Raw genomic sequence first — 21,204 nt, 5'->3', positions numbered from 1 at the left:
CCTTAAATTTCCCTTAATTACTAGTTTACAAATAATCTGGGTGAGATGCTGAGGTTTGTTAAAAAGAACACCACTGAACACTTAAAACAAAATAAAAAGCCATACACCATTAATGTACAATTAAAACAAAGTTTCCAGATTTTTAAAAGACTATCAAGCCTATAAAATTTGTCTTTCATCTGACAGAGTAGTTGTAGGTCAATGAAACTGCGAGGCTATTGTTCTTATTACAGTTAAAACAAAATTAAAGCATGAATAAAGTTGAAATTTTACCTGTTTTAATTCTTCGACTTGTTCAGAATCTCTAACTGAAGCTATTGCTGAAGATTGTTCTTTCGACTCAGGTAATGTTTGGGAAGATTTCTACAAATAGCACAGGAATAAACGATTAAATAAATTCAATACAACGTGATAAAAAAAATTATACAATGTCTTATACATTTCCATCAAAAAAATTTCATATCCTGAGACCAGAAGAACTAGATTGTTACCAGGAGTAGATAGGCATATAGGGGAGACAACACCACTAGCAAGGTATGCTCATCATTCAAATTCAAAAGGGCAACATCTACCTAAGGGTGAAGTTGAGATGGGATGGGAAGGTGGATGCAATGGAAATAGGAACCAAGGGAGGAAGTGTGATGCATAGAGGGAATCTGCAATCACTGAGATGAAACAGAGTGTATGACTTGTGAATGTCAAACTGATGATCTTCTCTGTAAACCTTCATTCGATTTATAACAAGTTTTTTTAAAAAAAATATCATTTTAATTTTTATAAAATTTTAATAGTACATATTATCTGTAACTTTTCCATAATTCATAAATTTATACTTACTTATACCAATTTATACTTTTACCAAGAAATTTATACCTAACCATTTCTCTAGCTCACATGGAAAAAGACTAAATAAAAGTATTTATGTAGTGAGCACCTTCTGTGTGTTAAACTAATTTTATATAGAGTTGTTCTTATTGTTGTTGTTAAGTGCCATCGAGTCGTTTCCTACCCATAGCAACCCTATATAGGGTTTCCAAGGAGAAGCTGGTGAGCTTGAACCACCGACCTTGCAGTTCAAACACCTTTGCAGTCTTACGTATTAGTCCACAGTGCCACTTAATTCTTACAAGGAAACAGACATCACCATCACCATATTTAGATCAGGAAGACATTACCACCACCAAATATAGATAGATATAGATCAATAAACATATAGATCAGAAAACAAGTTTACAGAGGTTAACAAAGCTGCTGGGAAACACTGGAGCTTACTTAGTCTGACTCCAAAGCTCATACTCTAAAAATCTTAATATTATATTCTGGTTTAAGGGAAGAATACTGCAAACAAACCAGCAGCATAATGAAACCTAGTCTTCAATTCTTTAATAATATTTTTAACATTTACTTCTTACCAAATTTTCAATCAAAGAGTCCTTTTCAGTCAGCTGGCTTTGTAAACGTTCCTGATTAGTTTTTAATTCTTCTATCTCTTCACGCAACCTACCAATTTCTTCAGGCTGAATGCCATTCATCTGTGTCCCATCACTAAAAGAACCTTGATGCTGACTGTCTTTTCCTATTAGGCATAAAATTGGAAAAGTCAGTGTCAAGTCTTTCTTTTTAACTAGAAGAATCAAATAGAAATACAAATATGTAATCTGCTTAATGTACTTTTTGCAAGGATCTTAATTCTTTGAAAAACGATATATTAAGGAAAAGAGTACATTGATATTTCAGGGTTTCTGAGAACTTAAAAAGAGCAGGCATAGTCTTTCTAAGCCTAAACTGCATGGGTTAATGATCCATGACCAAGAATTACAGTAGTTCCAATTCCAATTCTGCAGTTAACATAAGGGAAAATGAAATTCCTCTTTAAAACCTTAACAAAGAAATAACTTTCTATTTAGATTACAATAACTGAACTTATTGCCATAAAGGGAATAAAAAAGAGATTTTTCTAAAAGTTTTGCTGTTGTTGTTGTTGTTAAGTGCTGTCGAGTTGGTTCCGACCCATAGCAATCCTGTATAGGGGTTTCCAAGGAGCAGCTGGTGAGCTTGAACTGGTGACCTTGTGGTTCAAACTGACTTTGCAGTACAGCGCATTAGCCCACAGTGCCAGACCAGGACTCCATTAAAAAAAAAAAAAAAAAAATTCAAAAAAAAGTTTTAGTCTCATAAAGAAAACAATCTTTTTATTTCTAAGCAGCTAGCATTCTAATCCTAAGCAGCGTAAGACGATACTATTTATGAACCATATGCTCAACACTGAGCTAGAACTTTATATACTGCTGAACCTCCTTGACACATTCTGTGAAACAGAGTATAATGTGATTCGAATGTTGTGTCAACACCTTGTTATAACCTTATGAGAGTCCTTTGTCGCCGCTGCTGTTGGAGGCTGGAGAAATGGGGACTAGCAGCAGCTGCAGAAGCCACTGGGAGGACAACAGCAGGAACGTACAGAAAAGAAGTACGGAGAAAGCAGAGGGAGCCCAGCCATGCCTGATTTGGGCCCAGAAGCCCCTGCTTCATCTGATCAATGTTGCAAAAATCAGGGTCTGAAATCTTTAAAACCATGTTTTTCTTGTTAGTGCTGTTGTTAGGTGCCAGTGAGTCCATTTCAACTCATAGCAACTCCATATGCACAACCAAAGGGAACACTGCCTGGTCCTGCACCATCCTCATATTTGTTATGTTTGAGCCCACTGTGCTGCCACTGTGTCAATCCAGATCATTAGTGACCTTTTTCAACTCTGCTAACCCTCCAATTTTCAAAGCATGATGTTCTTCTCCAGGGACTGGTCATTCCTCACAACATGTCCAAAATATGAGACAAAAGTCTAGCTATCCTAGCTTCTATAGAGCATTCTGGCTGCAAGTCTTCTAATACAAATTTGTTAGTTCTTCTGGCAGTCCATCCATGGCACTTTTCAATATTCTTTGCCAAGACCATAAGTCAAATGCATATAAGGGAAAATGAAATTCCTCTTTAAAACCTTAACAAAGATTCCAACTTACAGCAACCCTGTAGGACACAGCAGAACGGCTCCTTGGAGTTTCTGAGAGTGTAAACCTTTATAGGAATAGACAACTTCATCTATTTCCTGAGGAGTGGCCAGTGGGTTTGAACTGCCAGATTAAAGATTGCAAACCAGTGTTTAACCCAGCACACTAATGGCTAGCTATACTTACCTAGCTGGACTTTAAGAAGATTATACTGATCCTTGTGTTGCTGAATCTGAGATACTTGCTGTGTGACTGCTGTCTGCAGCTGTTCATTTTGACATTTTAGTGTAGAAACCTGCTGCTTTAATTCATCAAGTTGCAAGTCCTGTGAAACAAAACATAATTGAAGTGTTTTAAATTCATGCTCATTAGCATTGGGAAGATGAGTAAGTTAAAAATTAGAGATTCCTTTGGTTCAAGATGCTAAGGTTCTCAGCACTTCCAAAATCATCTAACACTCTAATCCATATGCATCAAGGACAATAACCATTAGGTATAACTATAAGATTTCAATTAAAATTCCATTAATGAGTCCTGGTGTGGTGCTGTGGGTTAATGCGCCAGACTGCAAAACCATTTGAAATGCCAGGTCAGCAGTTCAAGCTCACCAGCTGCTCCTCGGAAATCCTATACAGGGTCACTATGGGTCGGAATCGACTCGACAGCACTTAACAACAACAACGATTCCTAGTATGGTGCTGCAGGTTAATAAGGTGGACTGCAACATTGGTTTGAGCTTGTAAAGTCAGCGCTTCAAGCTCACCAGCTGCTCCTCAGAAACCCTATTCAGGGTCACTATAAATTAGAAGCGACTTGATGGTACTTAATAACAACAATAAATACTATGAGACAGCCTGTAATCTCACTGCAACTAAGAGTGAAAATGGAATTGCAAAACCACATTGTTTGTCCCTTCAAACCATTTAAGAACTTAATACCAAACTAAGAAACTTAGTGTAAGTATTTTTTACATATGCATCTATGTGAAAATATAAATTTTTCACATATGCATCTATATAAAAATATAAATTACAACAAAAAAGACAATCATGTAACAGAACATTTAGAACATTCAAAAAAGCAAAAAGAGCTTACAATTCTCACCATCCTATACTTGGTATTTGATATATTTATTATCTTCTACTTAGTTTTGTTTTGTTTTTTCAATTCAAGTTTTCTAAGTTTTATCATAATGAGTCCATATTTAAGTGTGGCACTGCAGGATAAGCACTGGACTGTGAACCACATGACTGGTTATTCAAACACACCAGCTGCTCCTGTACAGGGTTGCTATGAATTGGAATCAACTCCATGGCACTTAACAATCTTAAATTTACTATTAAATCCTAGTTTTTCCTTATTAATGTATAACTTTCCTAATCACAATTTTTAATGCTCACTAAATATCTGATTCCAACAAGCATCTGTCAGTTTAATGTACTGTGGAAGCTTTGTGTTGCTATGATGCTGCAAGTTAAATCACTGGTATTTTAAATACTAACAGGGTCACCCATAGGGAACAGGTTTAGTGGAGCTTCCAGAATAAGAAAGAGCGGTACATCACTTCTGAATCGCTACCACTGAAAACCTTAAAAATAGCAACAGAAAATTGTCAGAGCTAGTGCCGGAAGATGAGCCCCTCAGTTTCTTGTTGTTGTTGCTAGGTGCCATCGAGTCGGTACTGACCCATAGCAACCCTATGCACAGCAGAACAAAACAATGCCCGATCCTGGACCAAGCTCACTACTATTGCCACACTTGAGTCCATCAATGCTGCCACTTGGCCAATCCATCTGGTTGGGGGTCTTCCTCTCTTTCTCTGACCCTCCATCTTACCAAACATGATATCCTTCTGCAGAGATTGGTCCCTCCTAAAATATGTCTGAAATATGAGAGATGAAGTTTGGCCATCTTGGCCTCCAAGGTGCACTCTAGCTGCACTTCTTCCAAAACAGATCTATTGGTTCTTTTGGCAGCCCATGGCACTTTCAATACTCTCCTCCAACACCATAACTCAAAAGCATCAATTCTTCTACGGTCTTCCTTATTCACTCTCCTGCTTTTGCATGCATATGAAATTATTGAAAATACCATGGCTTGGGTCAGGTGCACCTTAGTCCTCAAACTGACATCTTTGTTCTTCAACACTTTGAAAAGGTCTTGTGCAGCAGATTTGCCTAATGCAATGTCATTTGATTTCTTGACTGCTGTTTCCGTGAGTGTTGATAGTTGATCCAAGAAGAATGAAGTCCGTGACAACTTCAATCTTTTCTCCATTGATAAGAATGTTGTTTACTGGTCCAGTGGTGAGGATTTTTGTTTTCTTGACATTGAAATGCAATCCATACTGAAGGCTGTGCTCTTTGATCTTCATCAGTAAGTTTTAGTCCTCTTCACTTTCAGCAAGCAAGGTTGTATCATCTGCATATCACAGGTTGTTAATGAGTCTTCCCTCCAATCCTGATGCCACGTTTTTCTTCATAGAACCCAGCTTCTCATATTATTTGCTTAGCACACAGGTTGAATAAAGTATGGTGAAAGAATACAACCTTATCTCACACCTTTATTAATTTTAAACCATTCAGTGTTCCCATGTTCTGTTTGAACAACTGCCTCTTGGTCCAGGTACAGATTTCTCATGAGCACAATTAAGTGTTCTGGAATACTCATAGCTTGTCCATAGCTTGTCTCGGTTTCTTAGGGCCACAAAATATGTTGGGGGAAGAACTGTCTCCTCAAAGTAGAGATGACTTTAATGACACGAATGAAGCTTTTGAGACCTTAATTTGCTGCTGTGGTACAACTCAGAATGGGAAGGAGCAGTGGAAAACATGCATTAATAACTGGAATGTGGAACGTACAAAGAATGAATCTAAAAAAATTTTAAGTTATCAAAAATGAAATGGAATGCTTATTGATGTTTTAGGCATTAGTGAGCTGACATAGACTGGAATTGGCCATTTTGAATCAGACAAATTATATGGGTCACTATGCTAAGAATGACAAATTGAAGAGGAATGACATTACATTCATCTTCAAAAAGATCATTTTAAGATCTGTCTTGAAGTAAATTTTGTTGCAATCTGTACTGGAAGAAGTACAGCCAGAGTGTTCCTTGGAAGCCAGGATGGCCAGACTTTGTCTCTCATACTTCAGACATATATCAGGAAGGACCAGCCCCTGAGAAGGATGTCATGTTTGGTAAAGTGGAGGGTCAAAGAAAACGAGGAATAACCCCCTCCCCAACAAGATGGGTTAGCACAGTGGCAGTGGCGATGGGCTCAGGCTTAACAACGATTGTGAGGTTGGCGCGGGGCCAGGCAGTGTTTCATTCTATTGTGAATGGGGTCGCTATGAGTTGGTGTCAACTCGATGGCATCTAACAACAACAATCTTGAAGAACAATGCTGTCTGTGATACAATAATATTCATATGCCTAGAAGGAAGACCCATTAATACTACTAATTAATGGTTGTGATCATTAAATTGAAGAATTTTACCAACTTCTTCAGCCTAAAATTGATCAAATATGCAATAAAGATGCACTGATAATGACTGATTCCCTGTTGTTGCTGTTAGGTGTTGTACAATAGTTTCTGACTCATAGCAGTCCTATGCACAACAGAATGAAACACTGCCCAGTCTTAAGCCATCCTCACAACTGTTACAAGTGAGTCCACTGCTGCTGTTCCTGTGTCAACCCATCTCATTTTTCACTGACCCTCAACTTCACCAAGTATGATGTCCTTCTCCAGGGACTGGTGATAACATGTCCGAAGTATGAGAGACGAAGTCTGGCCACCCTGGGTGCACTTTTTCCACGACAGATTTGTTTTTTGGCAGTCCAACACAATTCAAATACACTGATTCTTCTCCATGGTCTCCTTTATTCAATGTCCAACTTTTACATTCATATAAGGCTACTCAAAATACCATGGCTCGTCAGGCACACCTTAGTCCTCAAAATGGTTATCTTTGCTCGTTAACACTTTGTAGAGGTCTTTGGCTACAGATTTGCCTAATGCAATATGTCCTTTTATTTTTTGACTGCTGCTTCCATGAGTATTGATTTCTTCTCTAGTCTACCACAATCTAGTTCTAGATTTCCTTCCTCCCAAACCTTGTCTCTTAAGTTTCTCCTTTACAGAGCTGCTAGCATGTTCCATGTTCATGCCAGTAACTGAAATAAATCATGCTGTTTCTCGCCTCCTTCTGCTTTCCCCTACCTCGCTTTTTGCCTGTTGTTGTTAAGTGCCACTGAGTTGGTTCTGACTTTGACTTATGGTGGTTCTGACTCATAGTAACCTTGTATAGGTCTTCCAGGGAGTAGCTAGTGAGTTTCAAACTCCGGCCTTGCGGTTCATACTGACGTTGCAGTCTAGGTGCATTAACCTGCAGCACCACACTAGTACTCTTTTTGCCTAGGCTACTCCTAGTCATCTGTTTAGGACTCTAATTCTTTGTTTTCTTTAAGCCACTCCCGCTACCTAGCAATATTAGGTATCTCTCAGTGCCGTCAGAATACATTCAATTATCTCATTACTAGCTTAATTTTGTTTATTTATGAATTTATCTCCCCATGAACTTGTGATATGGTAATACGTCTGATTCATGTCTGTATCCGTAACATCTTACACAGTCCTTTGTTGTTGCTGTTAATTGCTGCTGAGTTGATTCTGACCCATAGCAACCCTGTATAGGGTTTCCAAGGAGCAGCTGGTGAGCTTGAACCACCGACCTTGTGGTTCAAATGACTTTACAGTCCAGTGCGCTAAACTTCAGCGCCATATATTAAGTGCTTAGTTTGCTGAATAGTCAGATGCTTTTGATTGAAGGAAAAAAAAACCAACTAGTTTTATTTTCTTTATCTTCTTTCATTTGAAGTGGCAGGGGAAATTCTCCACTAAAGTTTTAGCACCAGGAGTCCTGCCCTGGTGTGGTACTGAAATGGTACCAACTTGACAGCATTTAACATCATCAAAGTAAAATGAGTCAGTCAGTTGTCATAATGTGTATAGAATTCATAAGGACTTACCTGCTCTCGAATCATATTTTTGTAGTGAGTCACAATACTGTCATGCTGTTCTAATGTTTTCTTCACCTCTTCTTCTTTCTTATCTTCTTCACTGGACTTGTAAATAGCCTTAGTTATAACACCTGTAAAAGAACACTTATTTAAAATTTGTCTTAAGGAGGAAACCCAAGTCTACAGAGCTAATACCTACACAAACCATGGTCTTATCTACGTTGAGAATAGAAGCATTATATGGTGCTGAGAAACTACCACCTACTATTCTAATCAGAACCACCTTTGATAGGCCCTGATGGAAGGGAGAAAAACATGGAACAGAACTTGAAATCTTAAAAAGCCCAGAATTACTGGACCAGTTGAGACTTCAGGATTCCATGAGACTATTACCCTTAGATACTTTTTAAACTTAACACAAAAAACTTAGCCTCTCCTGAGGTCTCCTTTTAGCAAAATAACAGACTAGCGCACAAAATAAAGAGTATTATCTGTGAGTATGATGCTCTATTAACAAACCATGTATATGAGACCAGAAGGTCAACAATTGCTCCAAAATAAGGATGAGAAAATAGGGATGTAGGAAAACTAGAATACACGCACTCCTCACTTATCAACATCCTTAGGTTCCAAAGACCAGGTCATTATGTGAAAACTGGCATTATGCAAAAATGGAGGATGACTGCCTCATTACAGAAGTGCTAAGTTACTTCATTACACAGCTGCCAAATTAACGAGAATCATGGCCCAATCAAGCTGACAAACAACCTAAATCATTGCAGCCAGTGGTGCTCTTACTTCACTTCTCAGCATTTGTTACTGCCAAATGTATATTGTTAATTTTGCAAAATAGTCAAATAGATTTTTTAACAATTATCATAAATGCAAAATGTTAGATAATGATAAAGTACGTGAGAAGCAGATGTACTAGAAATGGAATAGCCAAAATGCAATTAACAAGATGTTGACACATTGAGAAAAATGTAACTAATGTCACTGAATACAATTTGTTAAGCAACTGTCAAGTGGAAACCTAATTTACTTTAAAAATCACAATGATTATTTTTTAAATGTCTTAAATATTTTTTTTATTATTAAGGCTTAATCAGTTAAAACATATGGCCCAACTCCTTGACAGATAAGAAATATCTTTCCAATGCTACTGAGAGCCAAAGATCCTTCAATGGGCTACAGACAAAGAGACAGGGAGAAAAAAATCCCTTGACTTTTAGGCTTATCATATAATCTGCATGTGTCCGGAAAACATATAATGTATTCATAGCTACTTTCTAATGAATATAAACACAAATCTTTTAGTCTTACCTTCCAGCTCTTTTACCAGCTTGGTAAACTCATGATCAAATATCATGTATTCTGGACTTGGAAAGTTTGGCTGAGGTTTCTGAGATGCTCTGGAATACAACTCATGTTTGCTAATGAATCCTAGTTTCTCTATGAAATTCTCTTTGCCAATCCGCTTCTCTATAAGTTGTTTTAGTTTCTCTCTATATAGAAAAGCATACTGAGATGTTTATCAAATAAGAAGAAAGAAAAAGAAGCCACAGCCAAACATAAAAAGCTTGGTTTATATTATACATTAGCAGAAAAGAACATATCATCATCACTTGATGCTATTAGCAAGTCATTTCCCACTGGCATCTCCCTGTTACTTACTTCACATAGTTCTCAAGTGAATTATCATTGAAGTATATTGAAATCCCCAACAAAAGAGCACATAAGCCTTGGACTAACTGCTCTTCCTCGCCAAGATTTTCTGCAATTTGTCCTGTAAGCTGAAATTCTTGTTAAGGAGACTAATGATTCATAATATACCTAGAATACTTTATTTTGCAATTTGAACTTAAAATTCATGTTAAGTGTTCCTATATAAAATTCCACATACATACATATATACACATACACACACATAATTTAACATATACAATGGTGTACATACACACAGACACACAAATACACACAGCTTAGGTAAGTTTCATGGCCATCTTAACAGTTTAAAAAGTTGAAACACAAGTAAAATGGTAGAGCATTCACATATCTTGGGCTCAGTACTACTTCTAATTGAGAGGAAACATTTTAAAATATCAAAGATAAATACTTACGTGCATCTTACTAACAAATAAAGGATACAAATGGAACATTGGCTGAATTGTGAAGAAAGTGTGTTACTGCAATGGGGCAGTTGCTTAACCAAGTACACAGTAAAATTAATAATCCAACTCTTGTTTGTATTTTGCTTCCCTGCAAAAGATAAGTTGACAAAAAATCTCTTTCCATTCATTTTATCTTGTTCAAAGTTAAAGTTGCACTAAGATCGCTCTTTGTTATAAAAAGTATTCTCATATCTTATGAAAGACGTTCAGGAATCCAGATCAAAACAAGTGAATAAGAATATTTCCTTTGTGTCATTCTTGTGTCACCCACAGGCTGTGCTTTCAAACAAAGGACAGCAGAAATTAGAATTGATTCATGTTCATAAGCATGTAATGGGTGATCTAAAATGCCTGCTTAGCGAAAGAAAAAGTTATGATGTGGATGCTTAAAGAAGGAAGAAAAAATCTACAATACTTATAAATTTACCTGGCACATTTGTTAATAATATTTCAATCAGAACTTTAAGAACAAGTTCCGAATAAAAAGATAAGTGCTATCACCTTAAAAAATTTCAAGTAAAACACAAAGAAGTATCTTCCTGAATCATTTAGTAAAATTCTATTTGGAAATACATTCTCTACAAAAATAATGCTATGAATATGTCAAATAAAGAGAGTTCACAAAAAATAACACAGGAGAAAACATTTTTTAACATTGGTTAAACCATTAACTACACTGCTGCCAAATATAGTGTGGTGACTGTGTGCCACTGATTTGGTTGCAACTCATAGTGACCCTGAAAAGGGTTTCCAGGGAGCAGCTAGTGAATTCGAACCACTGACCTTGTGGTTAGCAGTTCTTATCCTACAGCATCATATTACTTTTTAAGAAAATTAAAGTTTGTTTAGAACAAAACAATGGACAAAAGCCAGTAATGCATCATTTGGGCAATTTCAGAAAACATTCAAAATACAATTATTCAAAGATTTACACCGGATACGGACTTAAAGTAATCATTACTGTTTAGCACAATGGTCTCCATCCAGACCTCTCTAATTACAGGAACCTTAATGTCAATATCTTGGCCTCTCTATAATCTAATTTTCAAGAATATTAATATTGAATTAAAGATACTCAAACTAGACCTCTTGAAATGCTTGGCCAGTAAGCATTAACTGACATAGATTCATGTTTTACAACGTATTATTTTTCCTTCTTTGCTTCTCTGTCAGTACAGTAGTCACATTACTCACATAAACTGGAGTTAACAAAATATATAAAACTCAAATCCAAACCAACTGCCACTTAGTCAATTCCAGCACATGGTGCTCCAAATACAGGGCTATCAAGACTGTAAATTTTTATGTGAGCAGGCCTGTGGTTGGCATTACAATATCTGAAAATTATAGTTATTCTCAAGTAAGTATGTACTGTAAACCAAAAACATATTCACTGCCATCATGTCGATTCCAACTCATCGTGACGCCATATAAGGTTTCCGAGGCTGTAAATCTTTACAGGAGGAAAAAGCCTTATCTTTTTCCTACAGAGTGGCTGATGGGTGGACAACTTAAAACTTCCTATTCAAGTTAAAAATGATGATGTTTTGTTGATTTCCCCTGGCTATCTGCTGTGGCTTAATGCACTGGACTGCAAAGTCGATTTGAACCACAAGGTCGGAGGTTCAAGCTCACCTATACAGGGTCACTATGGGTTGGATCCAAATTGATGACACTTAACAACAATCTTTGTTTATTATTATTCAAAATAGCCATGTTCAAGCACCAAATAAACCTACAACATATGTATCAACATATATATATGAGCATCCTATCAAATCACTGAGCAAACAAAAACAGAATTAGATTGAAATCTGAATCTTTTAGAAGTATGCCCATTGGGATCTAACTGAAAGATAAAAGAGCAAATCTGAACATAACTAGTTAGAAGACAGAATGGAACAGTCCATTTATTCATAATAGAAAAAAAAAGATAAAAGTATTCAGGAATGAACCTACTCAAGAAAGTACAAAGTCTAAATAAAATAAAACAATTATCAAATGGCACTAAAGTAGACATAAATTAATAGAAAGACACCATATTCTTATATAGGAAGGCTCAATATCATTAAGATGTTAATTCTAAGTTGTTCCAGCACTGTCTAGTCAGTTTTGACTCACAGCGACCCTGTACTGGGTTTCTGAGGCTTTAATTTTCACGGGAGCAAAAAACCTCTCTTTCTCCCAAAGAGCAGCTGGTGGGTTAGAATCGCCAACCTTCTGGTCCACAGTCCAGTGCTTATCCTACAGTGCCACAGCTCCCAATTCTAAGTTAGCTTATAAATTTAATATGTAACAAATAAAAATACCAGAAGACATTTTTCCCTCCAAAAGTCAAACAACTTGATTCTCATTCTTATAGAAATACTAAGCAAAATAACCAGGGACACTCTGAAAAAATACAAAAGAGTAATGATGGGACAGACAGGAATCAAGAGATAGAACAGAAAGTTCAGATATTATCCCACATGCAAAAGGAAATTGAGTATATGAAAAAGGTAGCATATAACCATCAATAGGTAACAGCTAGGTGCAAGAGTGTTGGGAATAGACAGCTATCTAGAGAAAAGATGATCACCAAAAGAGTAAATAGGGAGCCCACCAACTAGGAAAAAATGTTTTAGGAATGACATACCAGAAAAGGGACTAAGCGCTAAAATTTATAGAATACTACGATACCTCCACAAGAAAAAGACAACGCAATTAAAAATGGACACAAAAAAAATAAAACTGGATACAGGACATGAACAAACACTTTTCACCAAGGAAGACATTCGCAACTAGCAAACATATGTAGAAATGTTCACTATTACTACCCATTAGAAAGATGCAAATCAAAACAACAATTAGCTATCATATCACACCAGCATTAACAGAAAACTTAAAAAAAAACACCAAAATAACAAATGCTGGTGAAGGTATGGAGAGTCTGGGTAGTGGTGGCAGCGATTCCGCATAAGGTTTCTGAGGCTATAAACCTCACAGGAGCAGAAAACCTCATCTTTCTCCCCCAAAACAGCTGGTAGTTTTGAACTGCTGATCTTAAGGTTAGCAGCCTGACTCGAACCACTATGCTTGATCCTCCTACATTGCTGGTGAGACTGAAAAATGTTATGGTGCTTCTTCAGAAAGTTGGAAATAGAATACCTTATGACCCAGCAATCCCTCTAACTTAGTATATAGCCACAAGAAATACAAGCCAGAACAGAGTAGATATATGCACACCATGTTAACTGCAGCATTTTTCACAATTAACAAAAAGATAGAGACAGCCTAAGTGTCCATCAATACAAGATTGGATAAACAAATATACAATGGGATATTATGCAACCTTGAATAATAAAGGTGATTCTGCAAAACACCTCATAACATGGATGAACCTTGAGGACATTATTTACTGAGTGAAATTAATCACAAACCTCAGTTGGATTCCTGAGCCCCACCCAGAACCTTCTGAGGTGGGGCATTCCCACTTGATCCAACCCAGAACAGCTGGGAAAATTGTTGTTGTTGTTAGGTGCCATCGAGTTGGTACCGACTCATAGTGACTTTCTGCACAGCAGAACAAAACACTGCCCAATCCTAGGCCAACCTAACTATTGTTGCCACGCTTGAGTCCATTGATGCTGCCACTTGGCCAATCCATCTCATTGGGGGTCTTCCTTTTTCTCTGACCCTCCACCTTACCCAAACATGATATCCTAGAAGATTCTTATTGAAAGAAACACCAGTAGCCAAAAAACCAGACTGTCTGGCTGTTAGAATATCAAGTAAGTTGTTTGCTTTGGAGGTAACAAGGTAAGAAGAGTCTGCCCATCAGGGAAATTCCCCTTCTAAGACTGAAACTCAAAGAGAACCCGAGAGCAGTCTAAATTGCTCACTGGTGACCACCCTGGTCTACTTGTGAGTGGAAATGGGGAGAAAGCAGCAATGAAGACATGGGCTGAGTTTGGCCATGTTCCATTGACACCTGATGACCTTGAGGTGAGAGAGAGAAGAGGAAGGGTCGGCTAGTCTGAAGGTTAGGGAGATGTGTGAACTCCCAAACCCATGGGCACTGATCTAGCCACAGGGAGGTGGAAGAGTGAAGCGGCCAACTGTTCTGAAGTGTGGGGAGGTGTGTGTGAACTCCCAAACTTGCAGCTAGTACCCACTTGACCAAGTTTGGATGTCTAGCTGACCAGAATTCGACCAGATGAAGATAAAGATGTCTGATACTGTGAACAAGTGTAAACTGCTACAATTTGATGAACTGGGCCTTTGCTTAGGGATGCAGTCACTCAAAATTTCAAAAGAAATGGTGGGATTCTTCATATCAAGGATCAAGTTTGTTTCCTCACTGCAATTTAGACATTGATAGAGACAGACAATTTAGACACTGGTTATCAAAACTGGAGGGCTATAAAGGTACAAAGTGGCTGGCTTACAAGCTTTCATGAGTGTGCTTAGTGTCAGAAAGTGGGGGTAAGGAAGAATCCTCACTGAATAGTTTTCCTCTTTTCCAGATAGATCTGGTGAAAGGGGATGGGGGATAATGGTGATAGGATTTTATGATTCCATTAACTGTTGGCAGGATTAATTGTGATTGTCACAACTGTAATTGTAGAAGATGTGTAACTACAAAGGGGAGTATTTAATCTTTCATTTCAGGAACTGAGGATCCCAGGACCATCAAGAAGGAAGAGCATGAGATCCCTGCCAAGAAAACTGGCGATGACAGAGACAGTGGTAGAGGTAGAGGCGATGGCATGGAGAAGATAGAGCAGCTGTGGACTCTAGGTCCTTGGACTGAGAAAGGCTGTGTGCCTCTGGGCAGGAGGCAGGCTTGCAAAATGAGCCCTTTGGACATTTAAATGTTTTGCATGTGTACATCAAATATTCTTGCTCTGTTGATTTGTGAATTATAAGAGGTAAATGGGAGCCACAGGAAGTTAGCAAGATAACTGCTATTGCAGGGAAGGGCTTGTAATCATTGAGATGAAACAAAACATATGACTGGTTAAGGGTAAAGCTGATGATGTTGTCTGTTAACCTTCACTTGATTCACAATAAAAAGTTTTTTAAAAAAAGAAAAAAGATGAACTGTCCTATCTTACACAGTTCACTGAGAACAATGGAACAAAAATTTAAATGTAGAAAATGAAACCAAAAGTATGCGATGAAAATTTGGGCCAATTTCTCCAATTCTTGAAGTGGGGAAGGTTTCTAAAAATGACTTAAAATGCAGAAGCCATAAAAGAGAAGTCTGATAAATTAGACCATACGTGACCAAAAAATTAAAGAAACAAACCCCAAAAACCAAGTAAGATAAATGATGCTACATATTGGGAACTGATATCAATGACATGAAACAAAATACGTAAGAATTGTTGGCTGGCAAACTAATGTGCTTTGTGAACGTCACCCAATTCTCAATTTAAAAAAAAAGCACAAAATCCCCCAATCGAAAACAAAACACCAAAGACAAAAGACAACAGGAAAAAAGTATTTGTAATTCATACCAAAGACAAAGGGTTAAACTCTCTAATATAAAATGAATTCCTCTAAAACAAAAAATTTTAATGACCCATAGACAAATGGGCAAACGATATGCAATGTAAGAAATGTGAGTTCACAGAATAATTTTAACGGCCCATTAACAAATGATGAGCAATTCAACCTCTTAGCAAGAAAAACATAAATTAAAACTGAGACACAATTTTTTACCTCAGCAGATTGGCAAAAACCCAAAGACACTGACAACACGCTGGTGATAAGGCTGTGGGGAAATAGGTACTCTAGCTTCTATGAGGGGGCTTCAAAAAGCTCATATAAAAATTCTATTACCTTTGAACTCTATTTTTTCATAAACTTTTGAAGCCCTTTGTATAGTGATAGTGGACGGAACCCATCATTTGTGTAATGTTGGAAGTTATGCCGTGGGTATTTTAAATACCAGCAGGGTCATTCGGGATGGAAGGTTTAAGCTGAGCTTCTGTACTACGGTAGACTAGAAATAAGGGAGAGGCAGACTACTTCTGGTTAAGCCACTGAAAACTTCACGAACAGCACAGATACACTGTACACTGTCAGACAGCATCAACATATTGTCGAGGTAGTGTCGGAAGATGAGCCCCTCAGATTGGAAGGCACTCAAAATACAACTGGGGAAGAGCTGTTTCCTCAGAGAATAGGAATGCAATAATTAAAGTGAATAGAGGTAAATGCTGTTAACTGTTAGTACACAGAGGATATTACAACCATGTAATGAAGCAAAGTATACGATTTGATGAATGTAAACTGATAATCTACTCTGTAAACCCTCACTCAATTCACAACAGAAAGTTAAAAAAAAAAAAAAAAAAGATACAGGATACACATCTTTCCAAGTCAATAAAAATACTTCTCTGTCCTGGTATGGCACTGTAGGATAAGCACAGGACTGCAAGGTACAAGGATGGTTTATACTGCAAGGTCAGTGGTTCAAACCCACCAGTTGCTCCTTGGGAACACTATACAGGGTCACTATGAATCAGAACCAACTTGACAGAACTTAACAGCAATATATACACACAAAAAAAGACAATGAGGCTATTGGTCTTTTCATGTGCAAAAGAAAGAAGTGATGAGAATTGAAGATGCTTGGAATCAATTATCCATGTGAACATGAAAATCTACAACTCTGAGACCAGAAGAACTAGATGGTGCCCAGCTGCCCATGCCAACTGCTCTGAAAGGGATCACACCAAAAAGTTCTGGATAGAGTGGCAGAATATATAGAACAAAACTCAAAATTATTAAAAAAAAAAAAAAAAATGACTGGGCTTATTGGTCAGAAAGAGACTGGAGGAACCTGAGACTATGGCCCTTGACTATCCTTCAGGCCTAGAAAGGAACTTACCCTCATGGTCCAACTTTCAGCCAAGCAGTAGATAGGTACATAGTGGGAACAAATACTAGTTACGTATGTGCACTATGAGTTGACGGAATGGTCAATCATTCAAAATCAAAGGGACAACATGTACCTAAGGACACAGTTGAGAAAGGACATGAAGGTGGGTGGAATGGAAATAGGAGCCACAGGGAAGAAGCAGGGTAACTGTTGGTCCACAGAGCGAATTGCAATCAAGATGAAATAAAGTATATTATTTGTTGAATGCAAAACTGATGATCTTTTCTGTAAACCTTCACTCAATTCACAATAAAAAGTTTAAAATATTAAATTTCTGCTGAAGCACTGAAAAAAAAAAAAAAGACAATGGAAAATTTTGCCATGAACTTTTTGAAGTTCCCGGATTCAGAAGAGGATGCACTACTAAGGATCTCACTATGGATGTCAGATGATCCTTGGCTGAAAGCAGAAAATATCAGAAAACATGCTTACCTATGTTATATTGGTTATTCAAAGGCATTAACTGTGTGGATCATATAAACCATGGCTAACATTGTGAAGAACAGGAATTCCTGAGCACTTATGTGTGTGCTCACATGGAACATGTGCATAGACCAAGAGGCAGTTGTTTGCACAGAATAAGGGGATACTGCATGGCTTAAGATAAGGAAGGAGTGTGGCACAGTTGTGTCCTTTCACCATACTTACTCAATCTAAATACTGAGCAAATAATCAAAAAAGCTGAATAACATGAAGAAGAATGCAGCATCAGAATGGGAGAAAAATTCATTAACCATCTGCAAAATGCAGACGACACAACCTTGTTTGCTGAAAACTCGAGGACTTGCAACTCTTACTTGTGAAGATCACAGACTACAGCCTTCAGTATGGATTACACCTCAACATAAAGAAAACAAAAACCCTCACAACTGGGCCAATAAGCAACAATATTATAAACGTGGAAAGACTGAAAGCTGTCAAAGATTTCATCTGCCCATAATCAATGCCCATGGAAACAGCACCCAAGAAATTGGGAAAATGGTTCTGAAAACATCTCTTTAAAATGTTAAAGAGCAAAGATGTCACTTGGAGGACTAAGATGTGCCTAACCCAAGCCATGGTATTTTCCATCTCTTCATATCTATTGGAAAGCGGACTATGCTTAAGAAAGAGTGAAGAAGAATTGATGCACCTGGATAATGCTGTTGGCAAAGAATATTGAAATATACATACATATATATATATATATGTCATGGATTGCCAGAACTAATAAATCTGTCGTGAAACAAGTACACTCAGAATGCTCCTTAGAAGTGAAGCTAATGAACTTCATCTCATGTACCTGGGACATGGTAACACGAGGGACTAATCACTGGAGATGGGCATCATGCTTGGTAAGCAGAGGGTCAGCTATAAAGAGGAAGACCCTCAATGAGATGGGTTGACAAAGTGTCTCCAACAATGGGTTCAAACAGCAACAACTGTGAGGATGGCAAAGGTCCACAAAGTGTTTTGTTAAGTTGCGTATAGAATTGGTATGATTGGGAACAGACTTGCCAGGTCTTAACAATAACTTTGCATTTTCTATATAAAAACCAACTTATTCATACTTTGTGCTTTTCCATTTTAGTATTTTTGCAGTGTTTGTTAAAAAATATGAAAAGCTTATACTTTCAACTTTTAGTGTCCTAGTATTAGAATTAGGTTTTAGAATATCATGATCAGAATTACTTCTCAGTGGATGCATCTGGGGACGGAGAATGAATAGGAAGGGGGCATGATAGAACTTTTCTGGGTTTATATGTTCTGCATCTTGCTTTGGGGACTGGCTGAAGAGGTATATTCATTCAATCATAACTCATCAGACTGAAGACAAAAGGTCTGTGTGTTTTGCTATGTATAAGTTATACTTGCAAAAAATTATTTTAAATGATTGACATGTGTACTTATAAATTTTCTCTAATATAAAACATTCTCAGACTAAAGAGGTAGTTAATATTGTATTAAATCATGCTCAAACACAAAAATGCAATTTATAACGGAACCTTGCTTATATATTATTCACAATACTCAATTAAATACATGCTCAAACGTAAATATTAAGGTATACTCCTTGTCAAACACTCAAAAAAAAATCACACCCAAAACACCACATACAGACACCAAAAAACCCAAAGCAAACACTGTTCACCACAATACACATGAAAAAAACAAATCCTCAGTACTAGATATAGCTTATGGATTATACTTAAAATAATCCATAATATTCCATTTATAATATTTCAAATTATAAAATTATACTTACTATTGCATATTTGAAATTATCAAAGCAAGAACAACTACTACATTCTTTCACATACTGATTAATCAAAGACAATTTAATAAAACTTTTAACTCTAAATTTAACTTCCTTTAAAAAGGTTTCAGGAGAAATAAAGAAACATTTGCTTGGGAAAAAAAATACAGAAAACCCCAAAACCAAGGCATTTCAGAAGTGCAAGCATCCCCAGAAGAAGTACAAGTACAGCTTCAGATTCCTAGAGTCCTTAGTAACACCACTGCACTGTCCCATCAGGAAAAGCTGGAAAGCCACTAATGATAGAAATAAACTTGTTGACACAAAAGTGTAAGTAGAACGTAACTTCACAAAAGCAGTTAAAAACAAATCAGTTAAAAAAAAACACACACACAAAAAAATCAGCAAAACCCAAGACCAAGAAAAAGCCTTGCTTGTAAGAGGAAGAGGCCTAAGCGTCATGAGATGATACATACCCGTCTGTCGATCTTATCACCCTGCAAATTATACGTTAAAAATTATTCATAAATATTACTAATTAAAAATAATTAAATCAAGAAAAAAAATCTTTCACATATTTCTTCACAATCCTTTTACAAATGCAAACCAATAATTTGATATAAAATAGTTCTAATCTTTTATTATAAAAAAGTGAATACATATTTTAGGAGCTAAATAGTAATTTTCAATTATACCTACTCCTCACTTATCTCCTTATCTGAATATTACATTTAATAACAATAGCAACATATCTTTTATTATTATTTTCACATTAATGAAGCAGCAGTCATGGCAGCAAACAGCTTTGAAGTATTCCCTCCCTTTAGGCGTGTCTCCAGAAAGGTGCGCTGCACTGCTCTGGACACTCTGCTATCTCCAGCTGCCAGGGGAACTACGTCCAGCTGCTTTGAGGGGCAGCCTCCTCCATGAGACTGATCTCTGGCAGGACTAGCAGGCAGCACTCAGCTAGTGGGAGTCTGTTCAGGGTTACTAGCTTCTATGCTGCCTGAGGCACTTCAGCTGAAAATTGCTGTAGGGTAGAAAGGGAGGAAAGAGGAAAGGAAGAGGCATCGGAGAGGGTGTCTGGAAGAAATGCGTACAAGTTTAATGACACCCTGCCTTGGTGGAACCAGGTATACAGCAAGGGTCCCAGTCCCCTTGAAGGAAGTCTCAAGCCTTATGGCCACAGTGAAGGCAAAGCAAGCTCTGGGATCTTGGAACACCAGAGCTTGCAGGGTTGGGAGGAACCCTAGAGAAGGCACCCCAAGGGAAGCTTTGACTTAACACAGGAGAAAGGTGAAGTGGTTAAGCCACAAGCCCTCCAATCACACAGCTCAACTGTCTCCTCCAAACCTCCTTTTCCACAGAGAAATAATCCATAACTGGGTTTGTCACAGTAACCAAGTGTCATCAGTAAACCTTGTTATTTTTGTTAGGAGTCCTGGTGTGCTTGCTATAGGATAAGTTCTGGGCTACTAACTGAAAGGTCGGTGGTTCAAATTCACCAGCCACTCCTTGGAAACACTATACAGTATAGACATGAGTCAGAACCTTAGATGTTATTTATTTCTAAGATCACATTTTATATATATTTGAAAAAATTGGACAAATGTTTGCTGTTGTTAGGTGCTGTCAAGTCGGTTCCTACCAATAGTTGGTAGGAACCGACTTGACGGCACCTAACAACAGCACAGGGTTGTTACGGGTTTCCGAGGAGCAGCTAGTAAGCTTGAACCACTGACCTTGCAGTTCAATCTGACTCTGCAGTCCAGCACACTCACACACAGTGCCACACCAGGACTCCATATGGTGGTGTGCTGTGGATTCTGTATAT

At 37.5% G+C, this 21,204-nt stretch overlaps 1 protein-coding gene across 1 annotated transcript in view; it reads right to left on the bottom strand.

The window, feature by feature from the left end:
* USO1 (USO1 vesicle transport factor) overlaps positions 1 to 21,204 on the bottom strand; it is a 127,956-nt gene that overhangs the window by 17,153 nt on the left and 89,599 nt on the right. Inside the window, exons 14-20 of the mRNA XM_006871572.1 lie at positions 10,181 to 10,291; positions 9,707 to 9,825; positions 9,356 to 9,537; positions 8,042 to 8,163; positions 3,193 to 3,331; positions 1,413 to 1,576; positions 274 to 363 (exon numbers count right to left, since the gene is read on the bottom strand). Coding sequence (XP_006871634.1) covers positions 274 to 363; positions 1,413 to 1,576; positions 3,193 to 3,331; positions 8,042 to 8,163; positions 9,356 to 9,537; positions 9,707 to 9,825; positions 10,181 to 10,291 — 927 coding nt within the window. The remainder of the gene's footprint in view (positions 1 to 273; positions 364 to 1,412; positions 1,577 to 3,192; positions 3,332 to 8,041; positions 8,164 to 9,355; positions 9,538 to 9,706; positions 9,826 to 10,180; positions 10,292 to 21,204) is intronic.

The sequence above is a fragment of the Chrysochloris asiatica genome, unplaced genomic scaffold (assembly GCF_000296735.1).
Source record: "Chrysochloris asiatica unplaced genomic scaffold, ChrAsi1.0 scaffold00169, whole genome shotgun sequence".
Lineage (NCBI taxonomy): Eukaryota > Metazoa > Chordata > Mammalia > Afrosoricida > Chrysochloridae > Chrysochloris > Chrysochloris asiatica.
Note: the sequence above shows the minus strand (reverse complement) of the source record. Positions and strands in the feature narration are given on the sequence as shown.